At 40.4% G+C, this 22,215-nt stretch overlaps 1 protein-coding gene across 7 annotated transcripts in view; it reads right to left on the bottom strand.

The window, feature by feature from the left end:
* Nucleotides 1–17,872: 17,872 nt before the first annotated feature.
* ENAH (ENAH actin regulator) overlaps nt 17,873–22,215 on the bottom strand; it is a 205,245-nt gene continuing 200,902 nt past the window's right edge. For all 7 annotated transcript variants that reach the window (XM_074989883.1, XM_074989884.1, XM_074989886.1 and 4 more), the window contains one exon: nt 17,873–20,747. In XM_074989883.1, coding sequence (XP_074845984.1) covers nt 20,710–20,747 — 38 coding nt within the window. In that variant the 3' untranslated portion in view covers nt 17,873–20,709. The remainder of the gene's footprint in view (nt 20,748–22,215) is intronic.

Below are 22,215 nucleotides of genomic sequence, written 5' to 3'. Positions count from 1 at the left end.
ACTGACCCCATTGTGTTAAGAACTCTATAAACATGTAGTAACTGAGAGATCCCCTAACACAAAGACTTCAGTATAGACAAGACAGATGAAAGTAGAGAAAAAGAAAATATTATCCCTGTTTTACAGACAGGGAACTGAGGTACCACACACTAAGGTCATAGACAAAGGAAGGAATTATACGCAGAGCTCGAGTCCCAGTATGGTACTGTAGGCAGAAGACCATCTTCTCTCTAATTCACAATATATTATGGAAGTATAAATGATCAGGTGGCATGTTAATCAATTAAATCAGAGATATGACAGTGGGTCCTTTCGTAAAACATAAGAGAAGAGTACTTCAACCATCTATGGAAAACATAAACATGAACTTGAGTTGTTTACGAAGTTTTCAGCTCAGCGTAAATTTGTAATTCACAAATGATTCCCTTAAATTAGCATCTCCTTAAGACTGAAGGCAGCCACATTTACATTTACTATATTAAAATTGACTCTCTTTACTCATTCAATTTACACTCGCCTTCAGCTTCTGTTGTTCCCAATTTAGGACTGATTATAGTTGAACAATGGACGCTGACACAATGTACTTTGAAACCATGAAAGCCCTACTGATGTGACCAGCTTTAAAACTAGATTGAAAAAAATTAGTAATTTATTTTGGGTGGGGAAAGAAAAAAGTTTTTATTTTTTTTCATCTTCATTGAAAGACTATTACAAAGCTTAAGTGATTGAGAATGTATCCAGTGATTTCTGAGTCTAGAAACTTAAAAGGATTCTAAGTCCTTGTAGCTCCCTGTGTTTACTTTTCCAAATCTCTTCCTTAGGATCTTATTAACAGTTACTGCCTTTTGCTTATAGAGTATATAGCTATCCCATCCACCTTCTTTCTGACTTCTTCTCTTTCTACGTCTCCTTCACAATGTTCTAATCTAGATTCACCTTCTATGTTGATTCTATTTCTGATACTGCATCTCTCTATGACATTTCGAGATCACAATAGGAGTACTAAGCCTCTTCCACTCTTATTTCCTTGGAGCATACGCCATTGATGACCACTCACTCTGTAAATTAACCTTTTAAACTGCAGATGTATCAACCACATTCACTTTTACATCATTAAAAATAGATGGGTCACAATGAATATACAGAGAACAAGAAGTCCTGTGGCACCTTATAGACTAACATATTTTGGAGCATAAGCTTTCATGGGCAAAGACCCGCTTCATCAGATGCATGAGTGGGGTGGTGGTGGTTTCAGAGGGGTATTTAAAGAGTGGGGTCCCACTAAAAGGGATACAGTATATCGTGGGTTATTTATAGGGAAACAATAGATGGGAAATGCTTAAAAAGACCATAAGATGCTACTACTGTATCAGAGAGAGTTATGAGGCAACTAAAATACTGGATAAGACAGATTTTAGAAGAGAAACTTAAGAATAGAAGGCAGGAAAAGCCTAGCATATATCCTAATGAAATTATCCTTCTAGATGTTGGCCTTTCTTCAGTATATTTAACGTAGTAAAGTATTTCCAGATTTCTCATAGAATTTAAAAAAAAGATTTGTTGACAAAAAGAGCTGTACCATAATAACAGCAATAATACACAGCTTCCTGTCCAGCAGAAATAATTCAGTCCAACTATAATACTAATTTACAATGCAACATTTAACTGGAATAGGGAGTCTGACATAAAACCCTCAGATGCTCACATTCATGGATGACAAACTTACGTGCCAGTTCTGTGTGGGTGCAATTTGGCCAGAAAACAGGAAGTAGGAAAGGAGCTCAAATACCATGGCATAAACTGCTATATACTGTAATTTGTACAGTTTGATATTTAAATAGATATGCACAGAACAAATGTCAGCTTTCATTGTAAGGGAAAGGCTGGTCTTGTGGTAAAGCCATTTGACTGAGAGAGTCTGGCATCAATTATCTGCTCTGCTACAGCATTTCTATATGCTATTTAGCAACTCATTCAATCTCTCCATGCCTTAGTTCCTCCATTTGTAAAATGGGAATAAGAATTCTCCCACTTAGTTCATTTACATAGCTCTATTGTTACTTGTTTGTACACAGCCTCTCGAGAAAAATAGGTGGCAGAACTCAAGCCCAAACCCTCCCAATCTGCATTCCCTCTCACCCCCAGGCAGCTTAACCCCCCTGCATCGCCCCAAACTCCTCCAGGCTTCACCCCCCCCCCAGAGCCCCAGCCTCCTCTCCCTGCTCTAAATGAATGTCCTCCCCCTTCTCCAGAGCCAGAAACCCCAGAGCCCTTCCTAGCTCTGAATCAATGCCCTCCCCATGAACCAGGCATCCCCAGCCTAAGCAGATAGGTTTGTTGATATGAAATGGAGAGGGAACCTTAGTGAGGAATTTAGGATGAGGGTGAAGAGTGACTCTGTCCTTGGTAAACACTGTATAAGGATCTTCAGCCATCAGGGCAGTAAGCTCCCTGACCCTCCTGGTTGAAGTGATGGTGACTAAAAATGAGACCATCACCAGGGGGTTCAAAGGGAGGCTTCATGAGACAACTGAGTACATGGTTAAGGTTCCAGATGGGGAACAGTGAGTGTACTGATGAAAAAGTGTTTTGCAGACCCATAAAAAACATTTGGTGATAGGATGGGGGAAGAAGGAGATCCAATCTTCCGCCCAGTGGAACACCATCAACACACAGCATGCACCCTGACACTATTGAGGGCTACTCCAGATGCATGTCTGCTGTTATGAGAACCTTTTTCACCTTCTCAGGGCGTGTGATTTCTATGTCCTTGCACCATGAAGGAGCCACGTGTGGAGAGACAGCCAGAATTGACCGGGCTGAAGGTTGCGGCCAAAGTCCTGAGACGGATGGTTGCAGCAAGGAGCAAAGGGATACCGAGTCGCCACTGACAGCCAGTACAGGTCAGGATAACAAGTTTGTCTTGGCCACGCTGAGGATATCAGGATGAGGGGAGCTCGATCCAGTGTGACCTTGACCAGAAGCTTATGAATTACGAGAAGGGGAGGAAGTGTGCAAAGAAGGTGTGTCCCATTTGATGGAGAAAGCATCCCTGAAGGAATATCTCCCCAGACCCACTCTGGGGTAATACTGATGACACTTTCCATTGACTTGGGCTGCAAACAGGGTCTATGCACGGCTGGCCCCAGAGCTGGAATATGTGGATGAGGGCCACCATGTCAATTTCCCACGTGTGGTAATTGCTGAACAAGTCATTGAGGGAGTCCGTGGTCACAGTCAATGCCCTGGGGCAATAGGTGGACACTGGAGTAAAGTGGTGCTGAAGACAGTTTTATGGCTTGTGTGCAGAGGGAGGGGGATCAAACCCCACCCTGATAGCTGATACAATACATGCAGGTGGTGTTCTGCCTGTGGGGTTCTGTTGGAAATACTGGGAAGCTCAGTGGACCGCTCTGAGTTCCAGGAAGCTTATATGCAGCGCTTGCTTGGTGAAGACCCAGTTGTCCTGGATCTCAAGAGAATCATGTGGGCCCCCCATCCCATAAAGGAGGCATCCAAAGTAAGGGCAATAGGTAGGGCGGTTGGTGGAACAGCACCCCACTGAGAACACTTTCCAGACATGTCTAACGCTGAAGAGAGGCGAGAACGCGCAGCAGTATGGCCACTGATTTGGACAGAGGGTCCCTGGCTGGAGCATAGCATGTGGCCAGCCAAGACTGGAGGCACCACATGAGCAGTCTGACCAGCTTGACCACGTACATAGTGGTGGCCATGTGACAGCAGCTTGGCGCACACATGCACCATGACAATGGTAGGGAGTCGCACCATTAGGATGAGACCACGCAGGGCCAGGAATTTTTGCAGTCTGATCTTGATCAGTCTGACTTTGATCTTGACATTTGCAGTGGGAGAGTGGCCCTGGCAGTGGTAGTGTTTATGCGGGCCTGATGAATTCCAGACACTGTGTGGGTTGAAGCATGGATTTCTCATAATTTATGTGGAAGACCAGGTTGAGCAGGAGGTATGAGGTGACTGTCGCCATGCAAAGGCCCTGCAGGAATCATGGCCCTTATATGAGACAATTGTCCAGACAGTCCTGGAGAACACCCTGGGTGTGGTGGAGAGCCCATATGGGAGGACCCAGTATTGATAATGGTGGCACCCCACTATCAAAAAGAAGGAAGTGCCTGTGAACTGGATGGATTGTGATGCGGAAATAGGCATCTTATAGGTGAAGAGATGAGAGCCAGTTGTTTCTGTCTAGCACCAGAATAATGGTAATGAGTCACCCTCTTGAACTGTCGATATAGAACATATTTGTTGAGCTGCTGGAGGCCAAGGATGGGCTTTCACCTGCCTTTTTTTAAATATGGGTTAGGAAGTACATGGAGTAGAACCCTATGCCCCAAAACTCCACCAGGACTGGCTTGATGGCCCCCAGATGGAGCAAGTGCTGTACCTCTTGCTTGAACTGCTTGTGAGAGGGGTCCCTGTAGAGGGACAGGATAGATGGGCGGGTATGGAGGGTAGAGGTAGATGGGATAGAATACCCCACGGCCACTAGCTCCAGGACCCACTTGTCTGAAGTAATGGCGGACCAGAGGTGGACAAAAAGGATAGAAGCAGTGGAGGAATGGATGGCGACCATACTGTGCACCATGGCTGGAGCAGACAGATCTCTCAGGCTCCCAACCACACTCTCAAAACTACTTTTTAGGCCGTTGAGGGTGTGATGTCATGGGCTCTTGGTGCGATTGTTGGTAAGGTCATTGCCACTAGGATCTATGTCATTGCTGAGGTTCAAAGCATTTATGACTGCAGCTGGAACTGTTGCTGTGGTCGCCATCCTCCATTCTACCACTGCCTTCATCCTTTTTTCCACCACTGGTCCACCATTACTTCAAACAAGTGGGTCCTGGAGCTAGTGGCTGTGGGGTCTTTGATAGGGAGAGTACCAGGCTGACGTGAACGGGGGGTGTACGTCGCCAGCGTGTGCAGACTTGTGCAAGAATCTTCCATAGAGTGAAGGGCCTCATACGTCTTCTCTGCAAACCCATGTTTGTTGAAGGGAAGGTCCTCCATTTTTTGTTGTAGTTCCTTGAGGACCACCAAAGGCTGGAGCCACGACAGCACCTCATGACCACGGCAGATGCAGTGACCCTAGCTGCTGTGTCCTCCATGTCCATCACAGACTGGAGTGCCATATGGGTGATGATGTACCCTTTGTGTATTACTTTCATGAGGTCTGGGCATTGCTGCTCAGGTAAGGAGGGAACCAACTCCTGCAGCTTGGAATAGATAAGGTGGTCATAGTCGGCCAGCATGGCCACACAGTTTGTTGCTCACAAGAGGAACATGCCAGAAGAATAAACTTGGCATTCCATGATGTCTTATTTCTTCCTTGTTATGTCTTGAGGAGTGGAACGAAAGGACTTTCTTTTGTTGCAGATGGTGTCTAACAGGTTTGGCTGTGGATGGGTGAATAGAAACTCTGCATCCTTAGATGCAACAAAGGATCATGTCAGCCCTCTTGTTGGAGGGAAGAATGGATGCCAGCATCTGCCAGAAGACATTTGTAAGGGTCCTTTATGGCTTCATCCATGGGCATCAAAATTCTGGAGGAGGAGGGAAGCTGCAGGGTGCAGAGAAGCCTATGCTGTTTGACTGGCACCTCTTGCAGGCCGTTCTTCTGAGCCTAGGGCACTCACAGAAAAAACTCCTGGAAAGCTTGAGAGTCATCTCTTGGGGGAGGCAAAACTGAGAGCACTGCATCATCTGGTGGAGATGAGGAGTGATGAAGTGGGAACTTGTCCTCACCCTCCGAACAGAATCCTCAGCCCCAGTATACTGTGATGGTGGCTACGTTACCAGCATGGTGAGCTGCATCAACATGGGGCAGTCCCTGGACACTCTGGATGCTGCTTATGGAGCATGGGAGTGGGGTAACTGCACCTGCCAAGGTGACTGTTGAGATGCCAGTTCCTGTGGATACAGAGAGTGATGCGCAAACTACGGCGAGGGCAGTTGTATGTAAGCCATGGTAGGTGGCATATCTTTTCAGATGGAGTGTGCGGGACTGGAGTGCTCCAATGACAAGACAGTACTCCATTCATAACCACCCCTCCCGGAGCAGGTGGGTTAGCCTCCAATCCCTGCAAGAACCTTGAGTGTCTGGACAAACACAGGGATGGGGGGCAGCATTGGGGCACAGGGCAGTGAGCTGGGTGGTGCCAGGGCCGTGGGTGCTCTTGGTGATGAATTTTCATAGCACTGTTTGGACACTGGGCCATGCTCCGGTGCCAGGGATTTCGGCAAAGCAGCGTCTCAGTGCTGCTTTGGTACCTTCTCCAATGCCACGCGAGAATGGGGCCAGCTTCTGCCCTGGACTTGCATGGTGCCAAGTCTGGTGCCTCGTGTGAATGGCACAGAGACCTGAAGCAGTGCTGCTTGTGCTCCGTCTGCAGCAGAAGATGGTAGAGAAGGAACTGAGGGGCCCACAGCACATAGCAAACAACACAAGGAGGTGCTACTGCACATACACAGGAAACCATGGCTGTAGAAGAATCTCTGAGTGCTGGCACCGGGATGCACTGATACCCAGAGTTGAGCACCCACAGGGACAGTACTCAAAGAAAAACCCAGGAATCCTGATGCCCATTGCATTAATGTTAAAGCACAGTTGTATAACTCAGCCTGTAATAAAATGTTTCCTTCTTACAATATGCTTAAGGGTGGGAAAAGGCAAGGTGGCTGCAGAGCACAGCCCTGCAGCTGCTGGGCTGAACTCTCAAGAACCTCCCCACCCCACTAGCTGTGAGGCTGCACTCCCAGCCTCTCTCTGTTGGCTGTAGTGTTCCACAACCAACCTGCTTCTCCCCCAAGAGCCTCCCAAGTGCCACTCCTTCCTTTCCTTTCTTGAACTCCACAAATGAGCTATTTCTGAAAGATGGGGAAGGAGATACTGAGCATGGGGGCCCCGGGTTTTCCCCATCAGTGCACCAGCCCCAGGGCACACACAGATGCCACAACAGGGATGTTGCCAGAGGAGGGAAGTCTGGTTTAATGAGGCCCAATCCGTATAGACTTAGCATGAAAAATAGGCATTGTTACTAGTATGCAGACGTGTGGGTCTGTGCCAAAAATTCCAAAGGTCAAAATTGATTTAAAACACTTCTTTTTCCAGATATGTCTCTCTCTTGCAGGGATAACATTAGCTTCTAAAAGGGGACTGTATGAGACAGAACTTTGCTAATGACCTTCAGTCTTTTGCCTTGAGATAACATATTAATCCAGACCAAATTGAATAGTGATTAAAAGCTGTTCCCTTCCAAGGGATGTCCAAGGGACTTCAGTTCCAGTTCCAACACTGCAAACGCCTTACCGCACTTTGGACTACTTGGCAGACTCAGAGAGGCTAAGAAATTTATGGGCCACAAAACCTGAATCTATTTATATTACTGCAAGAAGATACTGTCTCATCCCTTGCCACTCCAGATGAAAGTGGAAGCTGGCAAGACATGTGGAAAACCTGCCCCGCTGTTTCTATGCAGAAAACTCACCAGGGAGTGAGACTGGAAACTCTTAGAACATGCAGGCAGGAGGCAGACAAAGGTAATGCAGGGGAACATGGCATTGAAAAGAGAGAGAATGTGAGCTTTTGGAGACAAAGGGGAAGGGAAAGGAAACAGAAAACAGCTGAATGTAAAGATCAGTAGGGGAACAGAAAACTTAGGGAAACCTGAAGACAAACTGTGAGTGGGACAATTACCTATCCTGTATATAGGCTATATCCTGTCTGTATGTGCAGAGGAGACTAGAGAGGCAGCTCTGACATCCCGGGGTACTAGAAGTGAGTAAGCATCACTTTCTCAGTGGCAGATGTGCAGAGGACGCATTTTTATGTCTGCATTTAAACTTGAATTTTGAGCCTGAAATTATTATACAAAATGGACATGGGCAGCTTTATCCCAAACATAAGAAAAAGCAGAGGGAGGGTAAAAAATTTATGAAAGCAATCAAGATTTTTGGACATTTGTATTTGGCAACACTGCTGCACTTGAATGCTATATGTGGAATTGAAAGCAGGGCAGAGTTAAGGCTGATGGTAGAATTGTAGTGTCCTAATTGCTATTTAGCTGTTTTGAACATCTGGTACGATATTTTCATTTGCAAATACTTCAGCTTTCTTTGCACAAAACTGTATCTCCTGGCAAAGAATAAATTACAGGCTTTGGCCATTCTGGAGCTTAGACTCTGGAGGAAAATTCAAAAGGGGGTAAAAATATGGGTTCCTGGGTTTTGTGAAAAGATAAGTCCTGCTGCAAGTGCAGGGGACTGGACTCAATAACTTCTCGAGGTCCCTTCCAGTTCTATGATAGGATATGATATAAAAGAGAAACGTAGTCCAAACTACAGCCTGAGTGTACCAGCTTTTTTCTCATTAGGCCCTATTAGGCATAAGAGAAAAAAAACTGTGCACATTGTGATGAATATCCTGGTCCCTGGAAAAAAAAAATCTGAATTCAGCTTGGAAACAATACTGGGGAGTGTTCTAAAGATCTTAAACAAGTACAAATAATAAATTTAAATTTAAAAGAAAACATATTTAGTTCCCTTCTTCAACTACAAGACAAGAGACCATAATTAAGGAATATCCCCAAATACCGAAAATTAAGTCTTTTGGATGGCAAAAATGTAGGAAAGTGGGAGGATAAAATCTTTAACATAAAATTCAGCTTCCAGTTAGTAGCTATTTTACTAGAGTGGGCAGCCTCTTATGCTATTACTCAGAAATCTTTTAACAGGAAATTTATCCAAATGGACCTCATATGAAGATGTTGGATGTTTGAGGCATAAAAGTGACCTAAGCATCCTCATCTAAAAAGACTACAGTAAATACTTGTGACACCTTCCCCCCAAAGCAGACTGAAATGTAGGTATCTCCACAAACAAAAACCCAAGGTACTAAGTGTAAATCATACTTTCCTTTTCCTTATCTGTACATCCCACCATTGCCTGTCTTTTCTTTCATCTCTATTCTATTTTCTCACACTTAGCTCATTTCTTTACTCTTTCTTCAATTCTCCACTTCTTGTGGTCCCATCTTTCTTATTTTACCTTATCCTGATAATGGTAAAATCATCCACAGGTAAGTCACTGAACTGATATGCAGGAATGAAATGCTGTAAAGATAGTGAATGTTTTAAAAAAACTTGTTTCATCCAAATGGCAACTTTTAAAACCAATGCTCTTTGGCATTGCTAGGGTGCCTCGTCTCATAATGAGTCATTTAGAAATAATTCAAACTAATAATCAATCAAAAATGTAACATTTCTGCTTGAGAAGTTGAGTGTTTCAGCTGCAGATTTTTCCACGGTATTGCATTAACACCTGACAGTCTAAATCCCCTTCATGGAGAAAAGTAAACAGTCAAAGAGCTTGACAATTAAAAATAGGAGCTAGAAATATGCATGTACCTTAATCCTCTTTCCAGAACACAGAAAAACATAGTTAATTAAATATTGGAAAAGAACACACATCTTGTATTAATATTAAATAGTTTGGCATTTATTTTGTAAGGAAAATGTGATACCAAGAGGTATAGAAATGAATCATCTGGAAACCAAAGCACAAACAGGTGGGTGTATTGGGGGAAGGGGAAGATAAGAAAAGCAGAGCAGACCTCAGTGATAAAACTGATCAAAGCGGACTTACTTTGTTGTAATCCAGATTTACATATAATTAATATCATGCACACACACAAATTAAAATTAGTGGTTACATGAAATCCGCATGCAATTCACACATTTGACCATTTTAAGGCACTGTTTTTGTGCAGAAAAATGTACTTATTTTGGATAAGTTGCTTCTAAGCATTGCACCTAGAAGCTTTTCTTTCTATTTTGTGAGCGTTAGTCTTTGGATCACTGGCACAAGACTAAGCATATTCAGCTAACTCATTCCTTTCCTTAAACTATTTTTTATTTTAAAGCAGCTGTAAAGTCACTTATGGGTTATTTTACAGATTAATGAACATTGTTGTTTTAAATTATTGTTACTTGCTTTCCTATTCCACCCCAATTTACCATTATTAGAATTCAGCTGCAGAATTGCAGCTTTTGTAAAACAATGTTAATACTGTACAGTTTTTGATCTAAATTTCATCATTATTGCAACAGTATCAATTTCCTTATTAATAAACAAGGCTCATCATTCTAATATTAAACCATTTCTATTTACTTCATGTATAATCTATATATGCATTTTATTACCTGTTATTTTAAAAATGCTGCCGTGAAAGAACCTTTATTATCACACAACATTTTTAGAGTTGCTACAATCATAAATATTAATATATGAAAATCAGTAACATGAGACAGATTTAAAATACAGTGTAATGCTCCATAGGCAAAACATGCACATGTAGAAGGTATATATGATAATCAGTTAAAATAAACTATTTTGAACCATTTTATCTCAGACTGGTGAATGTTAAAACACTAGGCCCAAACAGCCAGTTAACCAAGTCCAGTAACCATAATTGAAATTCTAGTTGGATTTATTGCTTATATGGAAAAAATTGCATACATAAAAACAGGGGAAATAGTAGTATTACCTCACTATTACAGGCATGACATCCCTACTAACTAAAAATGGAACTGTTATATCCGGAAACAGTGTAAACCATAGAACAGTCTACTGAGGTGGGTTGAATAAGCAGAGAAGCTGCTAATAGAAAATTAGCAGGTAAGAAATTTCTCATCTGTTGCACAGCTTCTCTCCCTGTTCATCACTAATGAGAAGTATGAAGTAGTGAATCAGAGAACTGGGGAAAGATAAGTAGATTATTACAGTAGAATAATAGGCAGGAGTTCCTCCCCATTGAAAGAGCCTTTTAAAACTAAGGAATTACAAGGGAACCAACTCTCCCTAAACAAATGATGTTATGGAGAAAGTTAACTCTTCCTCAGATAAGTCTCATACACTTGACTGCTGGGATTTCTGTGTATGGCTTCTTAGATGCCTACCATGTTTAAATGGTACAAGATTTTACCAACTTGCTGCAGCAGCTTGAGGTCATAAGGCCCAGGCCTTTTAGGGTAATTACAGGAAGTAGGTAGAATTGGTATCTGTACTTTTTATGCATGAGCTATTTTTCCTCGCAACAGCAGCAGTGTGGTTCTCATACTCTTAACAGAAATAATTCCAAATGTTGATTTTTCTGAGGCAACTGGAAAAACCAGTCCGCCACATATGACAAATCCATCATTCTGATCAATCTTGACAGCTGTTGATACTCACATGAAGAATCTGAAGATGCTTTGCTGCAAGACTACAACCAACCATTCTGGAGACACAAGTGTAGCTGAAATCACTAGACTATCACATTTGTATTACGACAGCATCTAAAGTCAGGACTCTGGTGCTGTACACCACGAAGAACAGCCTTTGCTACAAATTTACTGCTTCCTTTTGCATGAGAAATATAATTCAGCTTATTAAATGAAATTTGCTGGTTCTGTCAAGATACTCATCATAAGCTAATGGAGAATCCCACCTGAATTGCACTTAACTTCTGATTCCTGAGTTGTTAGATAAGTCACCCAGATTTGTATGAAAAAGGAGCCCGTTTCAGAACTTATGTTTTTTCCTGCAGGTTAGACAGCTGTGCGACCTCCATAGCACAATTCTGAAGTGCCTTCTGTGAGGACTTGGAGGAAGATTTCAATTCTCTTTTTTCCTCTTTTCTGTATTCTTTTTCTGAGCCGTCTTGAAAGGCTGCAGACTGTTCTCTGCTCAGAAGATCATTTCCATTGTTGTAGAGATTTTCTGTCTACTACTCCCCATTTTTGGAAATGATATAAAAACACTCATGCCTCAAACAAAAGACAACTGCTAAATGTTGGTAGAAAAAAAGAACCTCTCCCATCCTCCTACAACATCATTGCCCACTATGTGGCTTCCTGCCTCATCTTTTGTACCAGCTCCTACTAACCACTATCATAGATAGGAACTACACTTGATGGAACCAGTGGTCTGACCCCATATGGTGTGTTTGTATTTGTGTTCAGATGGGTCACTGATAGAGTAGTTAAGGAGAAACAAAATATATAGTCTGAGATGTTTGGAAATCTGTCTCCCAATATGCTCCTGGCAAGGCTTGCATCCATGTGTATTGCAAGCGTTTAGGGTGAAAACTGGGTGCATGGTTCCCAGCCCTCAGCAGAAAGTTCTGAAGTACATGTCAAAAAACCCACTTAGGGATAAGGCTGATGCATGGTATTAGCAATTTTAACTATTAGAGGTACTTGGCCACGAATGATCATTTCCAGGAAATAACTGATTTGGATTTGAAAATGTTACCATGGTGGTACAATTATGGCCAGAACCCTGTGTTGACACCAGGATGAATGATACTGAGTACTGGGCTCAAAAGATTTCAGTTTTGGACTGCTGGCGGTTATGAATCCTTTCTAGTGGCCACCCAGTTATAAATGTGTCTTGTTTCTTTAGAGAGGGCACTAATTGTTATGTTGGCTATGCATGGATGTAAGTGTTTAACTTGTGGCCTCAGTCTTCATTCAACTAGTGCCAGCTCTTTCTTAAGGCTTTGGGAGAAGCAGAACATTTGGCATTCCCAGCCAGTCTCCCACCTAAGCACTAAATACACTCAGGCCACTTTAACTTCAGAGCTTAGACAAAACTCAGTGGATCAAAAGAGCCTTGCACGGAAACTGTGAGTTGGAGTACACTAATGTGTTTGTTCTTTGTCATGCTGAGAATATTGGTGGTATACAAAAACATTTTGTCTAAATTTTCTCGGAGATTTCTGATCCAGACTTTTTCCTTTTCCAGGATCATAATCCCATTTTAGCTACCCTTGGTATTAGTACTAACCTAAACATTCCTACAGTGGCTTTGATAGTGAGGATTGAGGTGTCTCTGCTATCTCAGGTAATCAATATGGTGTTTCCACAAACAGCAATTTTGCTGTAAGCTTATGTGCAAGTTAACTGTTTTAGAATGATTTAGTGGTATTCATGGGCATAACACATCTTCTATGTAACCACCAAGTTAGAAGAGTTTATCATCAAGGATTTAACCTGAGCAGAATCCAAGGCATCTCATTTTAAGCAAAACTTCTCTCTCTAATCAATCAATGACATCTATGCTTGCCACCAAGTAAACTTTTCTTACTAAATATATGAAAAACCTTTGGCCTAACTGGCAGTAGCTGAGACTTGGAAATTGCTGCAAACCAGCTCCAAAGACTCATCTTTTGAGCCCACTGTACAGGTTTACTTCAAGGATGAAGACTGATAAGTCTTATAAGTCATATAGAGTGCCTGCTTTGAGACTTTTTCACATTTCGATGTAATATTTGGTTTGAAGCAGTAGACCATGTTTGGATCTGATCAGAGGCCAGTGTATGGAAACTCCCTAATAAGGGCCAAAAGATTTTGTTAATACTATACAGGGCATTAAAAGCTAACCATATCCCTTCCTGAAAAAATCCTAACAGTTGGTGGTAGTATGTGGTACTTTCTGGCTTTTTGCAAGAGAGGGTAGCACCCTGTGCATCCTGGCATAGGAAATCTCATCACTGAAGAAGGGCACTAATACAATGCCTTGATTATGGAAGTAGATGCTTAGATGTCCCAGGAAATTAAAAAGTTGCCTGCCTGCCCTCCCAGGCCAGTTAACACTCAGGTAAGTACTGCAAGAGCTGTAGTTACTCAGGGCTTTACTCTGTAAATCAGGAATGATTCTGAACATGGGAAGAAATTTCTCACTCACCCATCTGTCCTCCCCACAAGGGTGCCACTTGTTGGGGAGTGGAGTCCAAGTGTGCCTCTGTTTTGGTCACAAACTTCATGAAGTGCTCCCTATGGTTACATGTGGAGCCAGCCTGTAGAGTGTGCGAGGGGCGAGACTCCTGCAGCCTCTCAGGCTCCAACCACCTTTCCTTGATGGAGCGAACGGCACAATTCCCATCCTCGAGATGCCTGAAATGTGAGCCCCTTTCCCTGGCAAAGCAAGCACCCCAGGGCTGAAAGCCAGTCACATTTACACATCAGCCTGAGGTGGGAGGGGTTTCACAGGAGAGACAGGTTTCACTTCATGTCCAGACGTGCTAGAGGGTGGGGGAGGGGCTGCAAGCGCCATACAGAACACTGAGAAACCCTGGGTAGGCAAAAAGTTCCAGTAACCAATCTCTCAAGGAGAGGCACAAAGAAGGGGGTTATCCTCCCCTCCCCCGCCAAGCTTTTTATTGCACTTGTTCATTAATACTCATTGCTATCTTGAAAAGGCGATTCTTGCTGTTTCCCTTCTGAGCCTGGCGTTTATGAGACATCCCCCTACGCAGCAAAGAAGCTCTCTGTTCACAGAAGGACGAACAGGATCACTGGAGGAACCCTGCGCTTTTCTCAGGTAGCTGGAGAAAAGGCAAACGTTGGATTCTTTGACAGGTGCTTTCCCATTCTAGACAGAGTCTTTTCAAGAAATATGCCCTGAACTAGCCACTTAGCATTCTCATCATTATATATCCCTCCAGAAATGCTCAGACGCTCCTGACCAGGGTTTTTCTGCTTTGGAGTCCCTGCTCCTCAATATGGGAGAGACCCAACTTGCCAATATGACTCTGAGCCCCATGCCCTGGCAATGTGAGGGGTCAGCTACTTGTGAACAGCACTCAGACATAATTTGTTCTCTCTGGAGAGAGTGAATACTGACACATATAGTTTAATTTTAGCTCAGTATTTGCAGTGTAATACTCCATGTCACAGTATGGGGGCAGAGAAGTCCTAAAGTGGACTGCTGCCAACAGAAGATCCAGGTGGTTGAAAAATTCATGCTGCCACATTCCTGATCCAGGAAGAGGCAAAAGATTAGATATTGCTCCTGCACAAAAATAAAAGTAATTCAAGCTATACAGCAAAACCGCCAGAAGAAATTCAACTGACACCTTGTTCCACCCTTTGTTGGGGAAAAAACCTGGTGGCCTGAGCCGAAGGGCAGAGCTTAGCACTGGAAGCTCCAAATTTCGTAGGTGGAGGCATTAATTCATTAGTGATGAATAAGAAGAGCAACTGTACAAAAGAAACTGTGTGTATTCTTAACTGCTATGGATGGATTAACAGGACACCTGGATCTAACAGAAACTGTCTTAGAAAAGACATTTGATCACTACAGAAACATTTACACTCCACTTATGAACTATGAGAGGTTTACTAAGCAGGACAAGCTCTTCAGCCTTCTGCATCATTCCAAGGGACAACAGCATGAAAAATTGAAAATTTACCATTTTTCTCCCAGCCTGGGTGATGTTGGTTGCCGATCTTAAGCTATGTTACCAGATGAGTTATAACTGTACCTGACCAGTTTGCAAGTTTTGTTTTGCTGAGCTATCCTGAACTGTAGTCCTTAAAACTTTCATAAGATTACATATTTCACATTATCCCAAACAATAATATTAGATATTTGCTTTTAATAAGTGGACAGTCAGGCTAAAAAATTAATTTCCTTTTGGTCATTATGGATATGTCTACAATATATGCATCTGTCGACAGTAATGTCTGTTGACAGAGTTGTAGTGACAGAAATTCTGTTGACAATGCATCGACACGCAAGAGCAGATCGGCAGAGCAATCTGCTCTGTCAGAGAGCAACCAGACTGCCCTGTCCTCTGTTGACAGAATGGCTGACCAGAAGCTCTCCAAGCAGGGGAACTGGAAGCCCTCTCCATTGACAGAAGTGCTATTCATCATGTTTTCGAGGGATAGCACAGTCAAGACAATGCAGAGTTCTATCAAGACTCTGACAGAACGCTTTGTGTGTATAGACGATCCTAGAGATATGTCAACAGAAGTCCCCTTCTGTCGACAGAACTTTCTAGTGTAGACACAGCAGTAATTTCAGTAACATATTATTCTATTTGAGCTAACTCCACGATAAAGCTGATTTTTGTTGTATACGTTCAAGCAGTTTCTTAGCAGTGTAGCATGTTTTTCCAAATTTCCCCAGGGGAAGCAAGTTCATTTAATCCTCAGTGTTTCTGTATATAAAACTTTCTTCATGATAAGAAATAGCCTGAGACAACTTTAATTTCTTTTTCAACTGCTTCACACTCTTAATGCTAATTGTAGTTAGCTTTTTTTTCATTTGTTTCCTGTCACAAACAACAGTTTCAACACTTAACTGGATATGTTTAGGAAACTTTCCAGTGCCTTGGGGAAATCTTATATTGTGTCAGACAGATACATAGATGATTCTACAGAACTTTTAAATTTTGTTCCCCCACTCAGTCTTTCCTTTTTTCTCCTGTAACCTATAGAAAATGGTGAAGATCCTCTTTCTATTTTGTGAGCTTCATATTTGGTTGGTAAAGTAAGCACTCCCAAAAGCATCAGATTTTCTGCCTGGTATTTGTACTCATATTTCATGTGATTATACTAAGAGGATGTTACCAATTTTGATATAATGAACTAGTTAATTTATAATTACACCATCTGTTTTCTTTTCTGAGTTATGTTTATCGGAATTTAAAAGCTCTTTACAATAGGGAATCTGATTTTTTGGAATTGTTTCAGTACCTATTTGATAATACTGACACTTGTTGCTAAAGGGTTAATGAATATCTAAGCAGTGCTTTTGGAACACTTCAGATTTAAAAAGTTGTATAATACATCTACTGCACACATGTTGTGTATATCTTGTGCCCCCTTACCTTGCTATTACTAAAAGCTAGGAATACTTAGCATCCTTGAAGTATATACTGAAGCTTTTACCTCAGCAATGCAGTCTTGAATTTGCTTTTTGATGTGAGCAGGTCAGCAAAGGGTTTTAAGAAAGACAAGTTAACTATTAAGCGATTGTCTTGTACTTTCTACAATATGAGAGTATATGTGCACAATTCTTTGTATTTAAGAGAGCCAGATGAAAGTTTTACATTTAACTTTTTAAACAATGATTGAGAACTGGGATTTTTTCCCCCTGTAAAACAGGTAGATATTTAAATAGTCTAGGTTGAGTGTTTGACATGGCTTAACAGTGCCATCTAATAGGAGCAATTTTTAAGCAATAGCATTAATGTACAAATAAAAACCTTAGTCACCACTAAAAACTGTCACAGTTAATGTATGATCATAGGATATTTGTAGCCCGGTGCTTGAGATGCAGTCAGTAAAGGCAGCACAGATTGCTTAAACCTTTGTTTTCAGGACTATACAGAAGGTATGTCAAGGAGGTTTCTAGAAAATAGCAAGAAAGCCTCTTGCTTTGTGCTACTGTTAGATACAAGAAGTAGAGGAAATAAATCAATGTGTCCTAAATGGGAAAAAATGGAGAGTGAACAATTGTTTGGCTCAAGGCTCTAATCAAACAAATACTATATAAAGAGTTGCTTAGAGTATACTTTAAATTTGTCAAGTAAAGTTTTTCTAGCCTTCTGCATAGTAACAAGAATCTTTGAGGATGGGGTTTCTTTATTTCTAATGTTTAAATAGTCTTCTATACAGGGAAAAACAGCAGAAAAGAAGTTGGGAAAAATCACTCTCGATATTTTCATAGCATTTGCTTGGACATAAAGGCAAAAGCCTGTGCCACATATGACCAACAAAGGGGGACAAATAAGCATGAGTGACTACAACTGGCTTGAATTATGTACAAGAGTTTTCATTCATAATTTTTCATACTCCCTTTGATTACATTCTTTGTAGAGCAAGCTTTTAAAAAAGTCATTTGAAATTTTATAAACAGAACAAATGGTAATATAATAATACATCAAATGGTAAAAGCATAAACTAAAAAGTTATTTTTAACATTTCAGTAAGACCCATTTGGAAATTACAACAGCATTTTCTAGATTTACCAGTTATCAAATTCCACAAATGAGTTATGGCAACATATATATAGATATATATTGCAATTTTATTTCATTCTCTCAAACAAAACAAAGTTAGCATGGAAGAAATTTAAAACAACACAATATGGTAAAAATAGCAGAGAATGAACTGAAAAAACTAAAAAGGAGAAACCTAAATACATGAAAATTCGACATTCCTTAGTGGTTCATCTTCAGTTTTGATTGACACTTGATGTTGAAAACTTTTTAAACAATGAACTTGAAATCATGACAACTATCTGAAGAGATTTCAGCACCAGCACTAAGATTTATACATTCAGTTTGTTTGCAACTGACTTGTTAGCCATTTGTATATAGCACAGATTTAGCACAGATGAGATCACAGTGTTGAGGAAAGCAATACCTTCCTGGAATTAGAAAGGATCTCCTAAACTGTACTCAGTTTAAGACATCCACTGTACAAAAGCACAGAACCATCATAATATGGTTTTCAAAGAACTTAGTTCAACAGTGAGCAAAATAATCTTAGCTTCTGTAGTTCATTTTAATTACTGAAATCTCTGGCAATGGTGTAACTGTCAGTGTGACAGCAAGTGTTTACAGTAAGTTTTAATTGAAATCAGATTTTCTGGAAAGGACCAAATCAGCAATATAAGATTATGCAAAGTATGTATGTAGAAACAGCACAAAAAAGACATTTGCTCTTCTTTTAAACAGAAATCATGTTAATTTTATACCAAGGCACAAACATTTAGTGCATAAACCATCCCCACCCCCACCCCCACCAATCTGAAGTTTAATTGTTTCATTACTTTGGACCACTTACATCCATTACATTTCTAGTAGACTACTCTTGAACTTACCTAACAAACAAGATCAAACATGATTTCTGACAAGAATAAACTTCCTTTATGTTAAAATGTTTGCAAAAAACAAAAATTATCAAAGATGAAAATGCCTCCTTTTATTTCAATCTTGCTGCAATTTGTTTAATGCCTTCACTAATGCATGCAGGAAAATTATCAGTTTTGGGAAACATAATTATACATTGATTTAGGCAATATTTCTACTGTAGAACAATTTTACAATTTGAGTCTACAGAAACAGGAACATGTTTAAACTGGAGAAAAATTCCTCATTCAAGCCTGGCAGAAACAGATAGTGCTGTTGATTTGCTTTGGTTTCCAGCACTGAGAAGCTTATGCTATATAAAGCTTTTGTTCTATGAATGGAGATAAGTAAGCTGTAGCACGCATAATGCCTCCAAACCAGTCGATATATTTTTTCCTAATCAGCATAGACAGCAAAGCAAAGATGGCACTATTACTGCTCAGAACAATTTGAGATGCAATGGAAAAGTGAAGATTTTTATCCACGTTATTTTCCAAAGCACTAAGGATCTGACTTGCAGGATTTTTATTCCACTGAATTTTATCTGTTTTAAAAAGAGCTTTGCATATATGAGGTGTTTAAACAATTATTAGAACCAGGGGACAAGGGAAAGCATTATCTCCCCAGAAATATTCTCACCCTCTTCACTAAAGGCAATGCTGACCCAGGACTGTTTTGCTTCCCTTTTTCTGCTGTGACCTAAAGCTTCATCAAAGAAGCCACTGCCCTTGTTTCCTCAGAGAGTCAAAAGGGATTCTCAGACAATAAAGGTGTGGGTAATTGTTGTGCATCCTGTACTACCACAGGTACATCACTGGTAATAGCTGATAAATGTAACTTGGCTTGGATTTTTACGAATTTAAGAAATTAAACAAATGTGAGATGGGAGTTTTAGAATGACTCTTGAATCAGAAACACAAATAACTCAAAAAAATTATACAAAAAGGGTTAAGTACCTGGTTCTCTTAACATGTTTACTGATAAAAGTCACAATATTTTCCTCATTATTACACATGCATGTAATATTAGGAAAAATAGTGCAGAACTTAATAAAAAAATTAAGTCAAAAGTATCACCTTCCCAACCCCCACTTTTTCCTTGGCATTAATTAAGCCTTAAAAATGAAAAAGGCTACTTACTAGTTATGACATGCAATGTTTTTTTGTTTAATTAAAAAGCGGATTGTGTTGTGCTACATTACAAAAATGTCCACATGCATAAATCTAAATAAAAAAACCCTGAAAAATCTATCGTAAAATCTACGACATACTAAGGATTTACATTTGACCACTGGTTTGTATTACGTATAAGTCTTAGATTTGGTAAAGCATTGTAACAATTTAGGAAGGCATCTACATCTTTAAACTCCGGACTGTTGTTTTGTTTACAAAACTGTATGAAGGCTAACTAGAGAGGCTTCCTATCATAAAATTCCAAAAACTTGATATGCCATCACTTTCTAGGTGATATTGCCCTTTAAAGTATGTTTCCAATTGTGTGTGGTTTGAACTTGCATGTCTGCTCTTTGACATTATTAATGGAAATATCAGATATGATAGGAAGACAAACCTGAGATACATTTGTAATACAACGGTATAACTCACTAAACCCTTCATTAATAAGAAAACCTCTCTGAAAAGCCTTCCCAAGCTTTTTTCCTTTTTTGTACTGACAATGAATTCTGAAATATGTGCAATTTTACCTCAACATGAGAACATCTCAATGCACTGTGATCTTGTCTGACAAATGTGGGAACTTCTGCATAATCATTACAGTAACTTTTAAGACTCTTTTCCACCCTGCTGTGAAGGTCAGAAAAAAGCAGCAAACTAGGAAGGAAAAAGCATATCACCAGAGTGATGTCTGAACGTTTTCAGAATGTCGTTTTCCCCTCCTTCCAAGCGTCCGTCTCCATTTTCTTCTAACAGCTCACAAAATGTAGTTGACTTTATACCAAGTGAAATAATCACACTGGCTTAGCCCTAGTCTTTTTATGCAGTATTTGATTTGTTCAGTTCTTGCCTGATTGCTGATTAGGGAAGAAAAAGAATAGATTAAATATTATGTATCTTTAAAAAAATTAACTCCAGACTGCCTAGACTGACATATTTGACCTTTGCATCAAGAGTTCATCCTGTCAGAAACCACCTTGATAAAAATATATCATGCTGTACTTCTAAGATTGTTTGACACCACTAGACAGAATCTATTTCTCACCCAGATTACATAGTTTGTGGTATGAAATATTCAGATATTTGATACTTCCCTCTGTCTCAACTTCCACTATTGTCTCTTTATTGGAAGAAACTATAACCAGTTCACACACCAGGAGGGGGGATGAGGAGGATTAGGTTCTAGACCTGCTTCCACTATATGGTGGTCACAGTACGTAGCCTAGTGGCTAAAAAAAAACAAAAAAGGAGGAAAAAAAAAAAAAGAGAGAGGGAGCTGCTACATGAATACACACACAAATTTTTCAGTGCTGGGATGAATAATTTTGAGTAATTCCAAGAGTAAGTTACTTACAGAAATAAAAAGGAGATGTTTGATTCATAAATTATTATAGAATAATAATTTCACCCTCCATGGCATTGTTTGGGTGGTGGCAGAAGTCACTGACCCTTCTACTTACCTCTAGTACTCAGCTCCAGTTCCTCTGCTTTTTAGAAATTTTGATAATACAGTGCAATTGGAAATGGCTTGAGTTGGCTATCACTCAAAAGCTCTTTTCTTCCACAAACAAAAGGGTACCAAACACAACAAACTTAAAACAATGATGTAAACATATCTGAGAAAAATGTTAGAAGTCAACTTTATTTATTTTTTGCACATGCTTATCAAATTTGCAACCCTCATTAATTTAAATTGTGACTGTTGACTGACTGTGTCATCAGTTAATGCTCAGAACATATCTTGTTATATTTTTTTAATGTTACACATGGAAGGAGTGTTTTAAGTTGATTTGCCATCATGTGCAAAAAAGTAGTAATTCAGAGATATTTGGCACAAAGATCAGCATGACAATGTATGTAGCTATTGTGCTTCTGAGGGAGACAATATTACAGTGACTGATGAATAAATGTTTTCAGTCTTACATGTCAAGACTAATTTCCCTAGGATTATCCAAGTTCATTGTAATTTCTATGTAAGCAATGAAACTCTATGTTAAAATATAATTAAAAAGGTGTCATATTTTGTACTATTGTGTTTGTGGAAAAAGGGCTTTTGAATGTTGCCTAACTCATATTCCCAATGACAGCGTATTATCAAAATTTCTCCCCAGTCAGAAGACCTGGACCTAGGAACTGAGGGTTGGAGGTGTTTCACCCTTGCTGCATCGCAGAGAGACACGCCACTGAAATTAGAACTGAAGACTTATATCCATCAGATGATACCTCCTTTATCTTTCTATCACTACATTAGGCTCTCACACTAAACTTTTATTTTCTCAATAATATGAAAGTAGGGAAATATCACTGTGTTCATGACTGACGACT

Source organism: Carettochelys insculpta, chromosome 3 (assembly GCF_033958435.1).
Source record: "Carettochelys insculpta isolate YL-2023 chromosome 3, ASM3395843v1, whole genome shotgun sequence".
NCBI classification, from domain to species: domain Eukaryota; kingdom Metazoa; phylum Chordata; order Testudines; family Carettochelyidae; genus Carettochelys; species Carettochelys insculpta.
The sequence above is the reverse complement of the archived record's forward strand: the minus strand, read 5'-3'. Positions and strand labels throughout refer to the sequence as shown.